This window comes from Orcinus orca, chromosome 19 (genome assembly GCF_937001465.1).
Source record: "Orcinus orca chromosome 19, mOrcOrc1.1, whole genome shotgun sequence".
Classification (NCBI taxonomy): Eukaryota; Metazoa; Chordata; class Mammalia; order Artiodactyla; family Delphinidae; genus Orcinus; species Orcinus orca.
The window spans coordinates 36755000-36776620 of record NC_064577.1 but is presented as its reverse complement, the minus strand read 5'-3'; the positions used below and the strand labels follow the sequence as shown (position 1 = coordinate 36776620).

At 33.7% G+C, this 21621-nt stretch overlaps 1 protein-coding gene across 9 annotated transcripts in view; it reads left to right on the top strand.

Moving 5' to 3' along the window:
* Nucleotides 1-21621, top strand: part of TANC2 (tetratricopeptide repeat, ankyrin repeat and coiled-coil containing 2) — a 357408-nt gene that overhangs the window by 16293 nt on the left and 319494 nt on the right. For 8 of the 9 annotated variants that reach the window (XM_004275661.3, XM_049701636.1, XM_049701638.1 and 5 more), the window contains exon 2: nt 16607-16700. The exons of the other annotated variant lie outside the window; for it this stretch is intronic. In XM_004275661.3, coding sequence (XP_004275709.1) covers nt 16634-16700 — 67 coding nt within the window. In that variant the 5' untranslated portion in view covers nt 16607-16633. The remainder of the gene's footprint in view (nt 1-16606; nt 16701-21621) is intronic. 9 annotated transcript variants of the gene reach the window in all.

Genomic DNA, 21621 nt, shown 5'->3' with positions numbered 1-21621 from the left:
AATTAAGGGGTTTAGAAGTGATGATCAGAAAATTTGGGAAAAATTGATGATGGTTTATATCCTCAATTAATACTGATTTTCATTGAACACTTTAATGTTTATTGATCGCTTAGTAGGTGCCAGACTGTGCTAAGTGCTTTACTTGCTTTAGTTCCCTTAATTTTCACAAGTGATTGGAAAGGTACTTTTCTGTTATTAGCCTCAATTTACAGATGGGAAGCTGAGGCTTTGAAAAGCTAATTAGTTTGCTCTTGCGCACAAAACTAGTAACTGGTGATGGGGACTGTCCCCCAAACCCCAATTCTTACAATTACACTATTATAATTATGTCTCTTATTTGTTTTGTATGAGCATTCCAGGACAGATATTGGGAAACTTGATTTCTATTACTGGTTCTGACTTGGTGAAAATTCTGGGAAAATTAGGCAATCTGCTCTGCATCTTCTTCTGAGCCTTCTTCTCATCAAACTTGGCCTCCCTTCTGGTATCTTCTGCTTCCTATGTCTGTCAGTTTCAGAAACCAGAGGCTGGTACTGGCATTATCCATAAATGTTCAAAACAGACAGCTGGAAATAGGGTTGAAGCCAAGTAAAGGTGTATATAGCATTTTTGGAATTTTGAAGATGATTTGATCAGTTGATTTAACTATGTCCATATTTCATGATGAAATCATGGAAAAACTTGCCTTGGAAGACAGATACCTGATAAAAGTAGTTAATTTCTTACTACAGCTAGTCATCATTATTGTCATCCCTGGCATTAACTGTTTTGGTCAACAAACGTTAGTGTTCTTGTGGGTAACTTATTTTGATCTCCTTAATTATAATGATGCTATTGTATTAATAGCTTACAAATTATGAGTTTATTGACAGGTTTTTGGTTTAGGTTATTGCAGTGTCTGAGTCACTGCTTGCTAAGGATGTTCATTAGGAAACAGTAAATTGTTTCCCATCCTCAACACCCTAAAAATTGAGATTTGAGTATTTTCTTTCTTCCTTCCTTCTTTCCTCCCTGCCTTCCTTCCTTCCTTCCTTTTTGTATTTGGTGAACAGAAGCACTTATTTAGTCAGTTCTGCTATACTGCTTGTTTTGAGAATGTGAATTCTAATGTGATTGATAGACATTTACCAACTACCTCAGTTTACCTTGTGTGTTGAGTTATACCCATCCACATTTGGTGTTACAACTTTATACTTGGTATCTGATAACCCTCCTTCTGTCACTTTACAACTCACAAGTTGCAACCCTCTGACATTCACTTCCACAAGCAAATCTCAGGTGTTTCTCAAGGTAAAGTACCATATTTATTGTGGTATTTATTACTTAGCCATTTGGTATGTGTAAAATTGTGTTTGTTTTTTTCCCATAAGTGCTCTGGTTTTTATTGCATAATTGTGCGTAGAATTGTAGGATGGGTTTTCTTATTATGCAAGTCTATTATTTTTATAGTTAAATATTTTGTAGCTACATTTTTATTATGTCTAGAATTTATTTTTGTATATGGGTAAAAGTAGGAATCCATCCATCTCTCCCACCCCCTTTTTTTCCTTTAATGGCCAGCCATTTGACCCAGCATCTACTGAACCTCTTCCTCTTTTGCTCTTGTCTTAGTCTGACATTTTATCTTTATCCTATACTTAATTTTGGGGGGGTTCTCTCTGTACCTATAACAATAAATTATTATTTTAATTATTAATGCTTTATGTCAACTGAAGCTTTATCTCTGGATATCTATTGGGAATTAAAATAAATTAACGTATTGGCATAGATGGATTCTTGTTCTTAAAAGTCCTATTAGTGTTTTGACACTAATAAGAATGTTTAACTTTGTTTGACAGTTAGTGTCTATAAACTGCCCTAGAAACCATCCTTAGGTCTAAAAACCATGCTTATAAAGATAATGATTTTTGTGATTGTATTTTTAAGATAGGGGATATGATGAGAGGATGTTACTTACACTTTTTTCTTTAAGTATTTTTTAACCCCTAAAAAATTATGTCAGTAAACCAGCAGAATAGTTTTAATTCATTAGGATTATTTTCACACACTGTCTAAAGGTGGGTAGATAAGCATGTGAAGTTTTTGGTACTACCAGGCATTTTGTGAATACCTCTATCACTGAATTTTATAATAAGCCATTTATAAGGTTTCTTGTTCACCTATTGGCTCTACGTTTCTTGAGGGCAGGACAGTGTTGCTATCCTAGTATCCAGCATGGTGCTAGGCACATAGCAGACACTTAAGAAATGTTTGTTTACTTAATCCTGTAAGTAATCTCTCCCTCTTGTAAATTCCCATTACATTTTGTATTTCTCTTGTGGTACCTGTAGCACCTTCTCTCTTGAATTGTGCTTGAGTTCACTTTTCCTTAATTCTCATTACCTGCCTGCATGCTCCTTTTAGGCAGGAACTGTTATTAACCTTTTAAAAATTTCCTCCAGTATCTGTTCAAGGCCTTATCTTAGCTCGTTCATAATAAAGATTGAATAAATAGTAGATCAAAAGACACTTTATTTAAAAAATTTATTTCTAGGTTACTACTAGAAAAAGATGAGAGGTAGCTTTGCCATCTGTATTTTACGTGTTTTAGAAGTAGAGAAGTATTCCTAAGCCCAAGAATATAATTTGTAAAGAATTTTAGCTAATGTATGTTATTCAAATAAAGTTTCTGCTGTGTGTGTATATGTTTTGGTTGTTTCTTGATGTTATTTATAAGAATGCTTAGTGCCTGGACTTTGCCTCTAAAATAGTTTAATTTTAACTTCACAGGCATGCTGGACCGGTTCATTATATGGTTTGGAGAAACCAAGGGAAAGCAAATGATGCAGGGAGTGGTAGTGACAGTTCTGTAAATACTCTTCTTTTCATTTGACCTTTTACTGAACTGGTAACAAAACAGTTCTCTAATGTAACTTTAAATTTTTTTGTTAGAAAATGGGTATATTAAGAAGGATCTAAACTTTTAAACTTAAAAAAATGATTTTTAATTTTGGGGGTATATATGTCACTGGGTATGCATTGAAACAATGTAGGTTGGTGGGATAACTGAGGAGGCAGCCAACTTGAAAGGCAAAGGTTTTCTAGAGTGCTCTCTCATCCTTCACCCTGTGAGATCTTATCTGCTTTTTGGGGGAGTCAAAGAAAATTTATGTCAACTTAATAATTTAAAAATTTATACTGACATCAATAATGAATAAATACTTTTGAGATGATGAAAATGTTTTGGAACTAGACAGAGATGGTGAATGTACTATGGGTCAACTGATTTTTATTTATTATTATTATTATTATTTATTTATTTTTTTGTGGTACGCGGGCCTCTCACTGTTGTGGTCTCTCCCGTTGCGGAGCACAGGCTCCAGACGCAAAGGCTCAGCAGCCATGGCTCACGGGCCCAGCCACTCCGCGGCATGTGGGATCTTCCTGGACCAGGGCATGAACCCACGTCCCCTGCATCGGCAGGCGGACTCTCAACCACTGCACCACCAGGGAAGCCCTATTATTTTTTAACATTAATACAAATACATTTAATTAAAAATTCACATTTATCTTCCTTTCAACATTGTATTCATCTCCTATGGAAACCACTGAGAAGTTTTGTGTATCTTCTCTCACAAGTTTTACTCCACAGTTTTAAGTACATATGTGTATCTAGTACAGGTCAACAAACTCATAGTTTTTAAAATTATAAGACTGTACTGCACACACTGCTCTGTTACTTGCTTTTTTTCACTTAAGGATAAAGCTTGGAGAATTTTTAATCTTAGAAGAGATGTGCTGCATACTGTTTAAACCATACACAGTGTTCCATAGTTCATAGTATTTCCTATGCCAAAATTTAATCATTTCCGTATTAATGGGTCCTCTCTTCCTCTCTACCTCCCTCATTCTGTGCTTCTTTCATTCTTTTTTTTAAAAAAATTAAGAAGCTTTATATTTTAGAGCAGTTTTAGATTCACAGCAAAGTTAAGTAGAAAGTACAGAGTTCTTATGTACCCCCTGTCCCCACAGATACACAACCTTCCCCACAGTCAGCATCCCACATTTCAGTGGTACATCTGTTAAAATTGACGAACCTACATTGACACATCATTATCACCCAAAGTCCATAGTTTACATTAGGGTTCACTCTTGGTGGTATACATTCTGTGGGTTTTGACAAACGTGTAATGACATATATCTAGAATTGTAATATCATACAGAATATTTTTGCTGCCCTAAACATCCTCTGCTCTGCCTAATCATCACTCCCCCCAACCCTTAGCAGCCACTAATCTTTTTAGTATTCATAGTTTTGCCTTTTGTAGAATGTCACATAGTTGGAATCTTACAGTCTTTTCAGATTGGTTTCTTTCACTTAATATGCATTGAAGTTTCCTCCATGGTTTTTCATGGCTTGATAGCTCATCTCTTTTTAGTGCTGAATAATATTACATAATCTGGATACCACAGTTTATTTATCTACTCACCTGCTTAAGGACATCTTGGTTGCTTCCAAGTTTGGACACTTATAAATAAAGCTGCTATACATACCCATGTCTTCCTTTATTTTTCATACACTGCTAGAGTGAGCATCCTTGTGTGGACATTACAGTGAGATGACTGAGAGTAAGATGGAGCCCATCATCAATTTCTCCCCTTACTTGAGAAATTAATTGCCCTACATTCCTTCCTGTGCCCTCAAATCTTGAATGAGATTGCATGATTTGATGCTATTCAGTGCAGTTCAGAATTTCTCAGAGAAATTACCATTGTTTATCTGTGGACAGAGCTCAGCTAATTTTGTTCAGTCCAAAGACTTCTCTGGATATAACTTGTTCAAAAAAGTTAAAGTATGAGCAGACATTTTATGATTATTGTATATTATACTGGATACTCTGGATTTTCCCTTAGTCCTTCCGTCTTTATATTGTCACCGTCTCTTATCTTTGATTAATTGTAGGTACTTCCGGAGTTATTTAATGGAATGTATCTGACACATCTAGCAATTTACCTCAGTCAACATTCAATGGAAAGCCATTCTTGATAATATACTGGTCATTCAACATGCCTTTCACAGATGGAGAAAACATGCAATTTCCAGATAGTGGACAGATGATTCTTCATTCTTGTATTGATTTTGTCCTATCATTGTTTATCCTTTTTTTTTTTTTTTAACGTAGAGTTTTAACCTTTTTTCAAAAGCCCCAGTTTATGCTGCTGGATTTATTTTTTTTAATTATTTTTTTTTGCGGTACGCAGGCCTCTCACTGTTGTGCCCTCTCCCGTTGTGGAGCACAGGCTCCGGACGCTCAGGCTCAGCGGCCATGGCTCACGGGCCCAGCCGCTCCGCGGCATGTGGGATTCTCCCGGACCGGGGCACAAACCCGTGTCCCCTGCATCGGCAGGAGGACTCTCAACCACTGCACCACCAGGGAAGCCCTGGATTTATTTTTTAACTAATATTCTCATGGTTCACATTATTGCATTTGTCATTGGTTATTTACTTCTCCTGTTATAGTTATGTGCATACTTTTTTGAGATCTTCTTTTCTTCTCTATTTCTCTCTTAGATTATTTGTGAGTCCATTTTTTGGAACTCCCTCATGCCTTTAACAAATACTCACTAAATGCATTTTATGTACCAGCTTCTGTGTCTGGTGCAAGGGTTTCAGTGGTAACCTCGCTTTTACAGTCTAGTGAGATAAACATATACTAAATAAACACTAAACAACTTTATAGTCATTAATTACATTCTTGTGCCATGTTTTCTTTAAGGTTTTCTGTATGAGGAATATGCTATCTTTTAGATATTTTAAAATCAAGGATATGTACTTAAGTGCTTAGCATCTTCCATTAAAACCATGTATTATAAAATATTATCATATTTTCCAACATTTCCATCATATCTGCATCATTAAGCACTGCATCTTTCCCTGTAATGTTTAAAATTTTTCTTTGAAATGTTTAGTAAGCATGGGTATGTGTGTGTGTTTTTTTCCCTTGCAAAACTTTCTCTGAATGGAAGGGTAATGCTCCAAAATGAGTGGCATCTACTTTAAAGATCTATAGTTTACTTTTCACAGTTATACCAACAGATTTGTTTTCAAGGGGACTCTGATAAAGGCAGTATCCAAATATTGTGGAGAGAATTCTAGAAGGAGATTTTGTTGTTTTTCTGGATAGGGAAAGGTGATAATTCATCATTTGGATCAGTATGTATTTTTGTTTTTGTAATTAAAATTCTACAGACAATATCTTAGTTTATTACTTTTCCTTGTTTTTTATTTTCTTACTGTTGAAAACATTTTCTTCAGATCCTATAGAACTTTAACAGCATGTTAATAGTATAATTTATCTACTAGGTATAGTTCCAATGTCAAGCAACTTGTTTCTAGAATGAGAAAACAAAAAAAAGTAAGAATAAATCAATCTACCACAAAACCAGAAATAAGAATAAAAATGATACCAAACCACTGATAATGGAAGACAATTTAGGAGCACAGATTATTTTTTTTTGAAGCTGGCTAACAGAACGCAAAATGTCTGATATGGAAAAGTTAAAGGGAATTCTGCGATTATTTAGCCTGAATGGTGCAGAAGTGCTTAAGAGTTAATTTGATTACATTATTATTACATAAATGTTTAAATGAAGGGGATATTGTGCTCCTTTTTTGAATAACAGGATAAGAAAAGGGCTTTCTATGTGCAGGAGGGATGAACATTGAAAATGAAAATTGATTATCCACTAATAAAATAGTGCAAGAAGGTATTGAGATAGGACATTGAATTTCCAGCCTTGGTGGACCATTAGGGCCAGAATAGTCAATACTTTTCCTGAATGGTTTAAGCCGTGTGTCACAAACATAGAAGCTTCGGGGTCACGTAGATAACGTAAGGTTTGAATCAGTTAAGTACGAGACAATTAGAAATGATTGGGGGTCTGTGAATGTTGTTCATTATTCTCCTGCCAGAGATTCACTTGCCAGGACTTTAGATTATTTCTCCTAGAGAGTTAACATTTAAAAAAATTTGGATCTGAAACTTGGAAAAGTAGGGTGAAATTTAGCCATATATTACTGTCATAAATCCAATTAGATCAAACTGTCATTTTCCACTTAGCTTCAGGTTTGTAGAGTTTCTGTATTAATATTTGATTACAATAAATTTTCTAGTGGTGGGTTAACTTGAATAAGAAAGTCATTTTATCAAAATGTAGCAATGAGATGGATAATTAGCCTTAAATAAGTATTTTATGTTTCATTTCATTCTTTATACATTTTAGTCAATTTTAATAAAATGTTTTAGGACTACCAAAGACCAAAAAAACCCCTCTATACTTCAAAAAATGATTATCATTATAATTAATTTATTTCACCCGTCATCATTTTTACTTAAATTAACTGTAGAATGTTATCTTGGCTTATTTTTAGATATAAAATTTTTATTCTTTTTTACTCCTAGTTTTAGTAAATTTTAAGCAATAATTCATTTTTCTTCTAATAAAACTCTGTGCCTATACTTCTTTCCTTTTGAAACTTCGGAGAACTATACATGTATAGCAGTAAGGTCTGAGTTAGGCAGAAGTTTGACGTATGTCTAGAATTTTCTTGATTTTTCCTCAGATAAAAATTTGGACTTGACTAAAATTTCTGTACCCTGCTCTGACGCACAGTCATTTTAGTCTTCATTATTCTAGTTAGTTCATAACCTGTTTTTGCCTGTTGAAGCTTACTTATATTATATCTGTTTACCTCTTTACCAAGTTAATACTCTGATTAATCAAGTCTTTGCTCAATTATTCATTGATTTATTTACTAATTTAAGAAGTGTTGAGAACCTCCTATGAGCTAGGCATCGAGGATAAAAAGAGTAAGATCAGATTTCTCTACAAGAGATTCGATTTGGACAGTGATATACAAACTAAAGAAATTAATTGATTAATTTAGTAAATATTTATTTGGTACCTGCTGTTTACCAGGCATTATTCTCCAGTTATGGGCTTGCAGCAGTGAGTTAAATAAGCAGCTTTCATACCCTTGTGAAGCTTATATTCTAGTGGGGGAACTGACAGTAAAAAAAAACAGGTATATAATACATCATTTAGAGATCAGTATTTGAAGAAAAATAAAGAATAGAAAGAGATGGGTGAGGGCTCTGGAGCATAAATCACAGAGTTGCCCTCCTTGAATTAAAAGGAGCTGGTCTTTTGTACTCCTGCACTAATGAGTCATTGGTGGCTCTAGTCAGTCTAGAGCAGTTGTCTGGTGAAGGGGGACCAGCTCTCAGCCAATAGTAACACCTGGAGGGACGGATGCACTGATCCTGTAATGAGGATCTGGGTGGGACATCATAGTGTCCACTAAAGCAGGATATCTTTTCTCCCCCCACCCCCAAATGAGTTTTGTCATAATTTTTCTTGATGCATTTGCAAAGACTAATGCCAACCTGTAGCAGTACTTTAAAAAAAAAATTTACTAGAGTAAGGTAAAATAAGTATGTGGTAGTGCCACAAAAAGGTAAATAAACGTATTCTAAAAACAAGAACCAAATGGAATACTGCTTCTGGGAGTTTTAGTTTGGATCGCTAGATTTAGAAATTTCATCGTTTCAGCTCTTTTAAATAGATTTATTAAGCGTTTCTTATTTAAGAAGAGACACTGAGGAGGAGGACAAAGAGCATGGGTTCAAATATGACCTTAAGCATTTATTAGCTGTATAACTGTGGACATGCTATTTTGCTTTTCTTTAATTCAGCTTCCTTTTCTTTAAAATGAAGCAAATACTACCTGTCTTAAGGAGGTTTTGATGAGGACTAAATGAAATCATATGTGTATAATATTTTACATAATATGTATTTTTCTCACTTGTACACACGCAGAGAATCTGATATATAAGAAAATAGTTGTTCATTCTCTTCTAAGAAAATATAAATTTAAGAATTCTAAAGTTTGCTATTTAAATTTCATGGTATGTTTTAAAGCATGAAGTATATTTTTTATATATCCCTACATATAAAACAAATTTTTTAAGTCTTTCAAATATTAGTGAAGTAAGTACTTATCAAGCTTGGAACTTTTACTTCTCAGATAGTCTCTTAAAGTAAGATTAGGGGGCAGAAACCCTAAAAATGGCTCTCAAGTGCATATATAAAAGGAATATTTCATAAATGCTTGAAATATTTTTAGGATTCATCACCATATTTATCTTCACTGGAAAAAGAATAAATTTATTTATTTGTTTTTGCGATACGCGGGCCTCTCACTGCTGTGGCCTCTCCCGTTGCAGAGCACAGGCTCAGGACACGCAGGCTCAGCGGCCATGGCTCACGGGCCCAGCCGCTCCGCGGCGTGTGGGATCTTCCCAGACCGGGGCACGAACCCATGTCCCCTGCATCGGCAGGTGGACTCTCAACCACTGCTCCACCAGGGAAGCCCAGAATAAGTTATTTTTTGATGTTCACCTTAAATCTTGTTTTACACTGTATCTAATGACCTTGCTAAATTCACTTATTAATTCTAATGGTTTATAAATTCTTTTAGGTTTTCTAAGTAATCATACTGTTTGTGAAAGTGGCATTTTTGTTCTCATTCTTTATACTTTCTATTTCATGTTCTTAGCTATTTGTACTGGCTAAGACCTTCAGGGCCATGTTAAGTGCAAGTAGTGATAATAGGTGGTCACATTCTTCAGTCTCGGGGAATGTTTACAGTCATTCACCATTTAGTATGATGTTTGCTATAGGCTTTTTATTTTTTTAAATAAATTTATTTATTTTTGTCTGCGTTGTGTCTTCATTGCTGCTCACGGGCTTTCTCTGGTTGCAGCGAGCGGGGGCTGCTCTCTGTTGCAGTGCGGTGGCTTCTTTTGTTGCGGAGCATGTGCTGTAGGTGCGCAGGCTTCAGTAGTTGGGGCTCGTGGGCTCAGTAGTTGGGGCTCACCGGGTCTAGAGCGCAGGCTCAGTAGTTGTGGTGCACGTGCTTAGCTGCTCTGTGGCATGTGGGGTCTTCCCGGACCAGGAATCGAACCTGCGTCCCCTGCATTGGCAGGCAGATTCTTAACCACTGCGTCACCAGGGATTCCTCTATAGACTTTTTAAAAGATACACTTTATGATATTAAAGAGCTTCTCTTTTATTGTTTTGTGTAAGTTTTTAAAAAAATAATGAATGAATGTTGAATTTTATCAATTGGTTTTGTTTCATCTATTGATAATATGATTTATTTTGTTACATGGTAAATTATATTGATTTTCATGTGTTAAATCATTTTTCATTTCTGAATTAAACCACCACTTGGTCCTGATCTATATATTGGTAGATTTGATTTTGCCAATATTTTGTTTAGAATTTTTGTACTTGTGGCAAAAGAGGTCTGTAACATTTCTTTCCTGTAACAACCTTGTTGACTTTTGTTATCAAGCTTATGCTGTCTTTAGAAAACATGTTTGGAAATGCTTCCTATTCTTCTGCGGTCTGGAACAATTTGTGTAAGATTGATATTATTTTTTCCTTAAATTGTTGAAATCATCTGGGCCTAGAGTTTCTTTTGTGGCAGTGTGTTTTTACCTCATATAAAAAAATTCAAACATATAGATATTTAACATAATTTTACATTTAACACATGTATATCTACTACTTAGAATCTTGTGTTAGCATTTTGCTATAATTGCTTTATTACATGTGTGCCTTCACTTCCCTCTATCCATCCATCATTTTGTCTTATTTTTTTAATGCATTTCAAAGTAATTGGATATGTCAGTATGCTTTCCTCTAAATATTTAAGCATGAATATCATTAAGTAAAGTTGAATATTTTCTTACTTTTTTCTTCTGAAGTAAAATTTATATGCAATGTGATGCATAAATGTGGTGTGAACATTGGCTGAGTTTTGACAAATGTATGCATATGTGTATCCCAAGCTCCCTCAAGATACGGAATATTGCCATCATACTGGAAAATTTACTCATGCCTTTTCTCAGTTAATTCTCATATCTATTCCTAAGAGACAACAATTATTCTGATTTTTTTCTTACCATATATTAATGCATACATTTTATTAATTAATTTATTTTTGCTGTGTTGGGTCTTCGTTTCTGTGCGAGGGCTTTCTCTAGTTGTGGCAAGCGGGGGCCACTCTTCATCGCGGTGCGCGCGGGCCTCTCACTATCGCGGCCTCTGTTGTTGCAGAGCACGGGCTCAAGACGCGCAGGCTCAGTAGTCGTGGCTCACGGGCCTAGTTGCTCCGCAGCATGTGGGATCCTCCTAGACCAGGGCTCGAACCCATGTCCCCTGCATTAGCAGGCAGATTCTCAACCATTGCACCACCAGGGAAGCCCAACTGCATACATTTTAATGTAAGTTTCTTTCACTCAACATACTATATTTTGAGATTTATCTGTGTTGCTGAACATATTAATAGTTCATACCTTTTTATTGCTGAGTAGTATTCCACTGTAAGAAGATCCCACAGTTTATCCATCTTCCTGTTGATGGGCACCTGTGCTAGTTTTTGGCTGTTATGAATAAAGCTGCTATGAAAATTGTTGTACTAGTCTTTTTAAGTACATATGTTTTCATTTCTCCTGGGTAAATATGTAAGGGGTGGAGTCATATGTTAGGTATATGCTTAGTTTTATAATAAACTTTCCAAAGCAATTGTATCATTATACTCCTAAAACAATGTATTAAGAATTTCAGTTGCTCTCCATCCCGGTCAATATTTGATATTGTCAGGCTTTAAAAAATTAGCTCTTCTGGTGGGAATATAGAGGTAGCTCGTTTTAATTTGTATTTACCCAATGACAGAATGTTGAGCTCCTTTTATATGTGTGTTAAAAAAGAAGATATATCTTTTTTTTTAAAGTGTCTATTCAAATCTTTTACCCATTTAAAAATTGAATTGTCTCTTTATTATCGAGTTGTAGGTGTTTTTTATATATCTTGGATGTTTATTTGTGTTAGATATATGTTTTGTGCATAATTTCTCCCAGTTTGTGATTTGTCTATTCATTTACTTAATGTTATTTTTGATGAGCAGATTTTTTTTACATTTTAATGAATTTTTATGGTTATTACTTGCTGTGTCTAAGAATCCTTTTCCTGCTCTAAATAATAAAGATATTCTCCTGTGTTTTCTTCTGAAAGCTTTATGATTTTAGCATTTATGTGATGTTTGATGTTTGATTTACTTTGAATTAATTTTCATGTATAGTGTGAGACACAGATCAAGGTTAAGTTTTAAGAAATGGATATATATTTGTTCCACCACCATTTGTTGAAAAGACTTTCCTTTACCCGTTAATGACTTTGTTGAAAACAAATGATGGTATTAAGTATAGGTCTTTTTCTACACTAACTATTCTGTTCCCATTGATCTATTTGATGAATTTTACGACAGTACTGTACTGTCACAGTTACTGGAGCTTTATAGAGTAAGTCTTGATTTCAGGTCTTATAAGTGCTTTAGCTTTTTTTGGTAGTTTCCAAGATTGCTTTGGATGTTCTAGGCTCTTTGCAGTACCATATGCATTTTAGAATCAACTTCTCAATTTACACACAAAAAAAAAGCCTGCTGGAATTTGGTTGAGATTGTATTGTTTCTTTAGAGCAATATAGGGAGAATTGACAGTTTAACGATATTGAACCTTCCGATCTGTGAACATAGTATATAGGCATACCTTGTTTTACTATGCTTCACTTTACTGTGCCTTGCAGATATTGTGTTTTTTACATATTGAAGGTTTGTGGCAACCCTGAGTTGAGCAAGTCTATTGGCACCATTTTTCCAACAGTATTTGTTCACTTCATGTCTCTGACACAATTTGGTAGTTCTTGCAATATTTCAGACATTTTCATTTTTTATTATATTTGTTATGGTGATCTGTGATCAATGATCTTTTTTAAAATTGAGGTATGATTTATACAATATTATATTGGTTTCAGATATACAGCATAGTGATTCAATATTTTTACAGATTGTACTCCATTAAAAGTTACTACAAGAAATGGCTGTAATTCCCTGTGCTATACAATATATCCTTGTTGCTTATCTGTTTTATGCACAGTAGTTTGTATGTCTTAGTCCCATACCCCTAATTTGCCTGTCCCCTTTGGTAACCACTAGTTTATTTTCTGTATGTGATCAGTGATCTTTGATGTTATCACTATAACTTGCTGAAGGCTTGGGTGATGGTTAGCATTAAAGTATTTTAAAATTAAGGTATATATAATGCATTGTTTTCTCAGACATAATGATATTGCATACTTAATAGACTACAGTATAGAGTAAATATAACTTTCATATGCACTGGGAAACCAAAAAATTCGTGTGACTCACTTTATTGTAGTATTTACTTTTTTGCAGTGGTCTGGAACCAAACCCACAATATCTTCCGAGGTGTGCCTCTGTCTCTACTTATTTAGGTCTTCTTTAATTCTTTTTAAAGCAACCTTTTGTAGTTTTCAGTGTCTTTCGTTAAGGATTTTTGAGTCGATGTTCATGAGGTATGTAATCTGTAATTGTCTTTTCTTATAATCAGTTAGATTTTGTGATTAAGATCATGTTGCCCTCTTAAAATGTGTTGGGAAGTATTATTTTTATTTTCTTAAAGAATTTTTATAAGATTGGTGTTACTCTTAAATGTTTGCCAGACTTCACCAGTGAAATAGTCTGGCCCGGTACTTTTCTTTGTGGGAAAAGTTTTGATAAATTCAGTTTCTTTAATAGAGATAGAGCTAGTTGAGATTTTCTGCTCAACTTTGTGTTTCATTAAGTTGTATTTTTCAAAGAATTTGTTTCATGTAAAATGTTAAATTTGGTGTAAAGTTGTTCGTATATCTTCCTATTTAGAAAAAGGCTTTAGTATCTGAAATGATGTCCCCTATTTCATTCCTGATATTGGTAATTTCCATCTGTTTTTCTTGATCAGCCCTGCTACTAGGTTTTTCAATTTTGCTGCTTTTCAGAAATCCAGTGTTTGACTTTGTTGATTTTATCCATTTTGGATTTGTTTCCTGCTTCACTCATTTTTACTCTTTACTGTTTCTTTCCATTTACTTTCTTTGGATTTGGTTTGCTGTTTGTTTTTGAACTTCTTGAGATAGAAGTTTAGCTATTGATTTTGACCCTTCTGTTCTAATACTGCATTTAAGGTATACATTTATTTATAAGCATTGCTTTAGTTACATCCCATATGTTTCCCTAAGTCATTTTTTCATTATCATTCATTGCAAATTTTTAAAAATTTCCATTGTGATTTATTTACGTTTTTTGACTCATGGGTTATTTAGAAGTGCATCACTTAATTTTCAAGCAGTAGGGGATTTTCTCAATTTTTAAAAATTATTCACTTGTAATAATTTGCGTTGTAGTCAGAGAATATACTCCTAAAGAGTTCAGTGCTTTGAAATTTATTGAGACTTGCTTTATAACCCAGCATATGGTCCATTTTGGTATATGTTTTGTGTATAGTTTGTGTATTCTCTTTTTATTTGGAAGAGCGTACTATACATATACTTTGTAAGTCTAGTTGGTTAATTATGTAGTTCAAATCGTCTATCAATATATCTTAAGTGAATTTTTTGTCTGCTTGATCTTGTAGCTATTGACAAATGTGTGTTGGTCTCCCACGTGATTATGGATTTGTCTGTATCATCTATTAGTCTTGGATATTTTTGCTTTGTATATTTTTAAGCTTTGTTGTTGGGTCCATTGAGGTTTAGAATTAGGGTATCTTCTTGTTGGTATGACTTTTTAATTATTAAGAAATATCTTGCCTTGTCTACTTTGATATTGGCATAGCTATGCTAGCTTCTTTTTAATTGATTTTTTTGTGGTATATCTTTTCTCATCATTTTATATTTAATCTTTCTGTGTCCATAAATAGTCTTTTAGTAGAGTATTTAACATAATAACAGATATAATTTAAGTTTAAAGCTACCAACATACTATTTATTTTATATTTTATCCACAGGTACTGTGCTTTTTCTCTCACTTCTTACCTTCTTTGGTTCAGTCAGATATTTTAATCATTCTTTTTCTCACCTCAGTTAGCTTTTAATGGCTATCCTAGAAATTACTACATGAATTTTGAGTTGTTGCAGTCTAGTGTAAATTATTACTTCTGCCACTTCCTGCACAATGTAGACAGATATCTTGGACACTTTAACTTCATTTACCCCACTCCTCACTTTTCTGTCATTGTCGTTATGCATTTAAAATCTCTATATATTTTAAACTTAACAAATTAGTAATGTTATATTTTTTTACAATTATAGTTCATTCATATTTGCCAATATACTTACTTTTCTATGGCTCTTCCTTTTTGCATTTCTATGTTTTTTTCTAGTATTATTTTCCTTTGTTGGAAGAACTCCCTTTTAGTATTTCTTTTACTGATAAATTCCTTGTTTTTGTTCTGAAATCACCTTTATTTCATTTTCATTTTTCAAAACATTTAAAACTGTGAATAGATTTCTTGATTAGCACCTCTTTTCTTTCAAAAATTTTAAGCAGTCATTCCATTGTCTTGTGCCATTCAGCATTTCTATTCAAAGTTATCGCTCAGTCTGTTGATTGTTGCTTCTTTCAGTGTGTTTATTTTTTCCCTAGCTGCTTAAAGATGTGGCTTTATGTCTCATCAGTGTTAGGAAATTCTTGATTGTTGTCACTTCATATAACGTTTCTTTCTTATTTTTTCTTTCTTTTTTTCTGGGATTTCAATGATATGTATGTTAGAACCTTTCAAAGGATTCCATATGCCTCTCATACTCTTCTGTAGTTTTCAACCTTTAATTTCTCTGTGCTTTGGTTTGGAGATTTTCTGTTAACCTCTGTTCTAATTCACATTTGCTCTGTTCAATCTGCTGCAGGTGCCGAGTACTGACACTTGGGAAATTTTGCTGTGCATAGCAAGGATATAGGAGCAGTAATTGGTCCTTGTGGGAGTACAGAGAGGGGCTTACTTATTTGTTTTTGGTTAGGACGTACTAGCATGTTTATGTTATGACTGGAATGATTCAGTAGAGAGAAAAAAATTAAAGCTGCGTGAGAGAGAAAAGGAAGATGACTTTTAGATAAAAGTTCTTGAGGTGAGAGAGGACATAATCCAAAGCACAGTCAGCAGGATTTTCCTTTGATAGGAGCGGGACATAAAGAGGTTAGTAGTATATCTGTATACTGATGTACTCATGTATATTAGTAGTCTCGTGAGATGGAATTCTGGCTTGACCAATGGGAAATAGGCATCCGTTCTTAAGTTCTGAACTCTTAAACTTTGGGTGTGTGTATTGAGCATATGGGACAATTGTCCAAGAAATGGAGAGCTTGGTGGAAGGGTAAACTGTATTTATAGCAACCTAATTGTTTTCTATTTCTGTGTACCCTCAGTGATGTCTACCTTTGTCTCTTAGGGTACTCAAAGTATTATAGTATATTTTTAAGAAACAACATAAATGTTTAATTAAATTAAATTATTTAAATAAATGTTTCTCTCATGTAGTTAAAATTTCTGTACTATATATTTAAACAGAGTAGTTAATTCCTTATAGCACATTTAAAATTAATTCTTAATAGTATTTTGAATAGAAAACCAAGTTTTCTAACGTTTTCCCACATTTTCTTTTACAGTTTTGTGAATACTAGAATAGCACAACCATGTTTCGGAATAGTCTCAAGATGCTTCTTACTGGAGGGAAATCAAGTCGTAAGAATAGATCAAGTGGTGAGTGACTCTGCTACATTTATTCTGTGTGATGTTTTAGAAAAGAAAGTTTTCTTAGGGATCTGAATTAGTGCTACAACACTTTATATATTTATTAAATAGCTTATTTAATTTAGAAAAAAAGAAAGTGTACATTCCTATAGGCTGTCAGACTCTTTATTAAGAGGAACACTTGATGAACACTCATCAGGAATAGTCAGGTAAAGGAAGAGTTAATGAAAGAAAAATATTTATTTCTGATATATGAGGGTATAATGCTTCTGTGAACTATGTATTAAAGACTTTCTAGACCTAAATTTACTTTTGAATTAACATGTAAAATTATTTCAGTCCTAGATACTCTTTGGGGAATGAGACTAAAAATAATAGAAACTGTCCTCAAAGGGTTATACAGAAAGTGAAATACAAGTTGAACATTTTTCTAGTCATTAAAATAAAGATTTTTTAAAAATAACAAGAGTGTAATTCTTAGGCTTTTAAGGTAAAAACAAACCAAAACTGTATAGATACTTTTTTGGGAGAAATGTTGAAGATTAATGTACTAAATGTTTGTTTTCTGCAAATGGGTTGTTGGTATTTATCATATTCTTTTCTTTAATTGAAGTATAGTTGATTTACAATATTGTGTTAGTTTCAGGTGTGCATCATAGTGATTCAGTATTTTTTCAGGTTATATTCCATTATAGGTTATTATAAGATAATGGGTATAATCCCCTGGGCTATACAGTATGTCCTTGTTGCTATTATATCCTTTTAATCTTTTCAATTTCCTAATTTTTATGTATTTTACAAGTTTTCATAAGTAGTATGTTCATTATCATTCTCTTCAAATGTTTTTTAGCTCTCTTTGTGATTTCTTCTTGATCCATAGGTATTTAAAGTATAATTGTTAATTTCCAAACAGTTGATGATTTCCTGGTTATCTTATTATTAACTTACCTTATTTGTACTCTTATCAGAGAACCTATCCTGTATTTTATTCTTTTCATATTTATTGAGATTTCCCTTACAGCTCAGCATATGATCAATTTAGTCTAATGTTCTAGATGCACCAAATAATGTGGATTCGGCAGTTGTTGGGTGTAGTGTGGGTCAGTTTTTGTTAATGGTAGTCCTCAAACGTTTTATATTCTAACTTATTTTTTTTAAATTATTTACTGAGAAAGGTGTGATTAAATCTCACACTATGATTGTAGAATTGTCTGTATTTGAAAGATATCTTATTAGATGCATTGAAATTTAGACTTACTACATCTTCCTGGTGAATTAACTGTTTTACCATAACAGAATGTCCCTCTATATATATATATTTTTTTTGGCGGTACGCGGGCCTCTCACTGTTGTGGCCTCTCCCGTTGCGGAGCATAGGCTCTGGACACGCAGGCTCAGCGGCCATGGCTCATGGGCCCAGCTGCTCTGTGGCATGTGGGATCTTCCCAGACCGGCGCACGAACCCGTGTTCCCTGCATCGGCAGGCGGACTCTCAATCACTGCGCCACCAGGGAAGCCCTGGATTTTTAATAATGCCTTTTGTTTGAAAGTTGATTTTGTCTAATGTTAGTATAGCTGTACTAGCTTTCTTTTGATTAGTATTTATAAGGTATAATTTGTTCCATTCTTTTATTTTCAACATATATATATGTTTATACTGTTAATAGCACATAGTTGAATTTTCCTTTTTTATTCATTCAGACAAGTTTTTCTCTTAAGGGAGATGTTGGTTCGTCTATAGTAATTCAACCAGTGATATATTTGGGTTTAAATATAACATATTGCTGTGTGTTTTGTGCTTGTCCTGACTGTTCTGTGCTTTTTCTCTCTCCTGTATTGCTTTATTTTGGATTGATCAAAAGATTTTTTATATTCCATATCTCTCCTTATTGACTTGGAGATTATATACTCTTAAAATTCATTCAGTGGTTAGCTTAAAGATTAAAACATCAATCAAAGTTTGGTATCAATTTGTACTTTTACCCACTTCCTGGACAATGGAAGAGCCTTAGAATCTTTTCACCTATATTTATTTAAATGCCACAAGACATTATTATTGTATTATGTAGTCACTGTTGTTTGGATTTATTCATGTATTTGACATTTTTATTGATATTTGTTCCCTCCTGCTTCCTTCACTTTCTAGATGGGATCACCAAATTTCTTTTTGTTTGTAGAACACCCTTTAAAATTTCCTTTAGTTGGGATCTTGATGTGGTGATTTTACTTTGCGTTTAGTTATCTGAAAGTGTCTTTATTTTGCCTTTATTTTTTGTAGGATGTTTTTGCTGGGAGTGGAATTATAGGTTCGCAGTTATTTTCTTTCAGCACTTTGAAATATTGTTCATTGTCTTCTGGCTTCTTGAATTATTTCTGGTGAAAAGTCAACTGTCTAATTGCTCCCTCTTTAAAGGCAATCTGATGTTTTTCTTTTTTGTTTTTAGTTTTCTACATTTACATTGATGTGCCTAGGAGTGGTTTTCTTTTTAATCTGTCTTTGTTTCTCTTCTATTTATTTATGTTTGTAGGGTTTTTTGAATCTGTGGCTTGATGACTTTCATCAGTTTTGGAAAGCTATTACTCATTATCTCTTCAAATTTTATTTTTTTCCCCTTTTTCTCTTTCTCCTTTCTTTCTAGGACTCCAGTTATGCATTTGATAGACTACATGCATGTCATCTATGTCTCTTACACTCTCTTTCTATCCTTTTGTCTCTATATACTTTATGCTGGATATTTTCTTTTTATCTATCTTATAGTTCACTGATTCGCTTTCCATTGGTATATAATCTGTTCTTAACCACATTCAGTTCTTAATTTTAGTTTTTGTATATTTCAGTTCTAGAACTTCCGTTTGCTTTTTAAATTTTTTTTAAATTTGGAAATAATTTTTTTTAATTAATTTTTTTTGGCTATGCCGTGTGGCTAGTGGGATCCTTGTTCCCCGAACAGGGATTGAACCCAGGCCCTTGGCAGTGAAAGCACAGAGTGCTAACCACTGGACCTCCAGGGAATTCCCAAAATTTGGAAATAATTTTGAGCTTACTGAAAGGTTGCAGCAGTAGTACAAAGAACTCCATATACCCTTGCACAGATTCATGAACTTTTCACCGCACTTGTTTCATCATTCTCTCTCTATAAGTACACATGCACAGTGTCTCCATTTCTCCCCTACTTCACCCTTTCTCTCTCACTCACTCTTTTTTAAATCACTTGAGGGTGGGTTAAATACATCATGCCCCTTTACTCCTAAAAATTTCAACGGGTATTTCTTAAGGAAATTCTTTTTTATACCACAGTCCAGTTATCAACCTCAGGCAGTTTAAGATTGATATAATACTTTTATCCAATCTACCATCTATTCTCCAAATTTTGTCAGTTTACCTAGTAACTTTTAAAAAAAGAATTTTCCCTCTTCCTTTCCAAGATCCAGTCTAGAATAAGGTATTATATTACTTGTTATGTCTTTTTACTCTCATTTAATTCAAAACAGTTTCTCAGCCTTTCTTGACATGCTTGATGAATAACTAGAATGCTCCTAATTTTATATTTGTTCTGATTTTTTTTTAATGATTAGATCCAGGGTATGTTTCTGTGGTCTGAATGTTACATACGTTCTTTTCTTTTTGGGTTATCACAGCTGGAGGCACATAATGTCCATCTGTCACTCATTAGTGATTTTGATGACCAAATCAGTGTACTGTCCAGTTTCTCTGCTATGTAGATACTAATTTTCCCCTTTCAACTTAAAAACAGTCTGCAGGTAGACACCATTAGGTTTTTATTTTTTTCTGTTCTTTGTCAGTACTATTCTCAATCTTGTCTCTTACCTTTTATAAATATAGACCTACTATATTTATATCTATATTTTTTTGTCTAACTCTAAATGTGTCTGTTTCTGTTGGTTTTTACTAATATAATTTTATTTCCTCCTATTCCTCTTTTTTTTCCCATGAACTTTTCATTTTGGGTTAATTTTAGTTTTATAGAAAAGTTGCAAAGATAGTACAGAGAATTCCTGTATATCCTTTACCTAATTTTCCCAACTGTTACATCTTATATTACCATGGTGCATTTGTCAAAACTAAGAAACCAACATTGGTATATTGCTGTTAACTAAACTCCACACTTCTTTTTGGATTTCATTAGCTTTTTCATTAAACTCCTCATTGTGTTCCAGAATTGAATCCAGAGAACTACATTGCATTTAGGTATTGCATCTCCCCAGACATTAACTGGATTTAGCAGAAGACGAATAATAGTTGATGTTACCCCACTGGTCACTTTTTGAAAGACACACACACAGAGTAACTCATACATGTCAGAGATCCAAGCTGCCTCCACATTTGTCACTTAAAGAAATGGTTTATCCAAAATTTATTTTCTGGTCAAGAACTATGATTTCCTTAGACACCTACAGTTGTTTACTTTTGACACCAGGAGTAGGATTTTCTGTCACTTCACAACAACTAATCCATATAAAATAACTAGTAGAAAACAGTAAAGCCATATTAAGATGCAGATGCTGGGTAGACTTTTTGCCCTGAGTACCAGGTGTGATTTATTTCCACATACTACCCTTATTAGAGGTAGGCACCAAATTTGTGCTTTAGCAAAATTACAAATTATTGTATCCTAGGCTTCTGAGTAACTACTGCTTTAGTAGCAATCATATTATTAAATCCATATATGTCAAGGTTCTACTGTATTATTAAAGCTTATTATTTTGATTTACTAGGTATTTAATTATGTCAGTAATGATTTCGGGGGGTCTTATTCTAGTGTTTATTCTTCTCCATGGCTTTTCATGTAAAATGTTTATAATTTAGAGTAGTTGTAAGTTAGAGTAGTTATAAAAATAGTGATTTGTATTCTATATGGCAAGAATTTATAGAGAAGCAGTATTTTTTTTCAAATGTTCTCTAGGACAA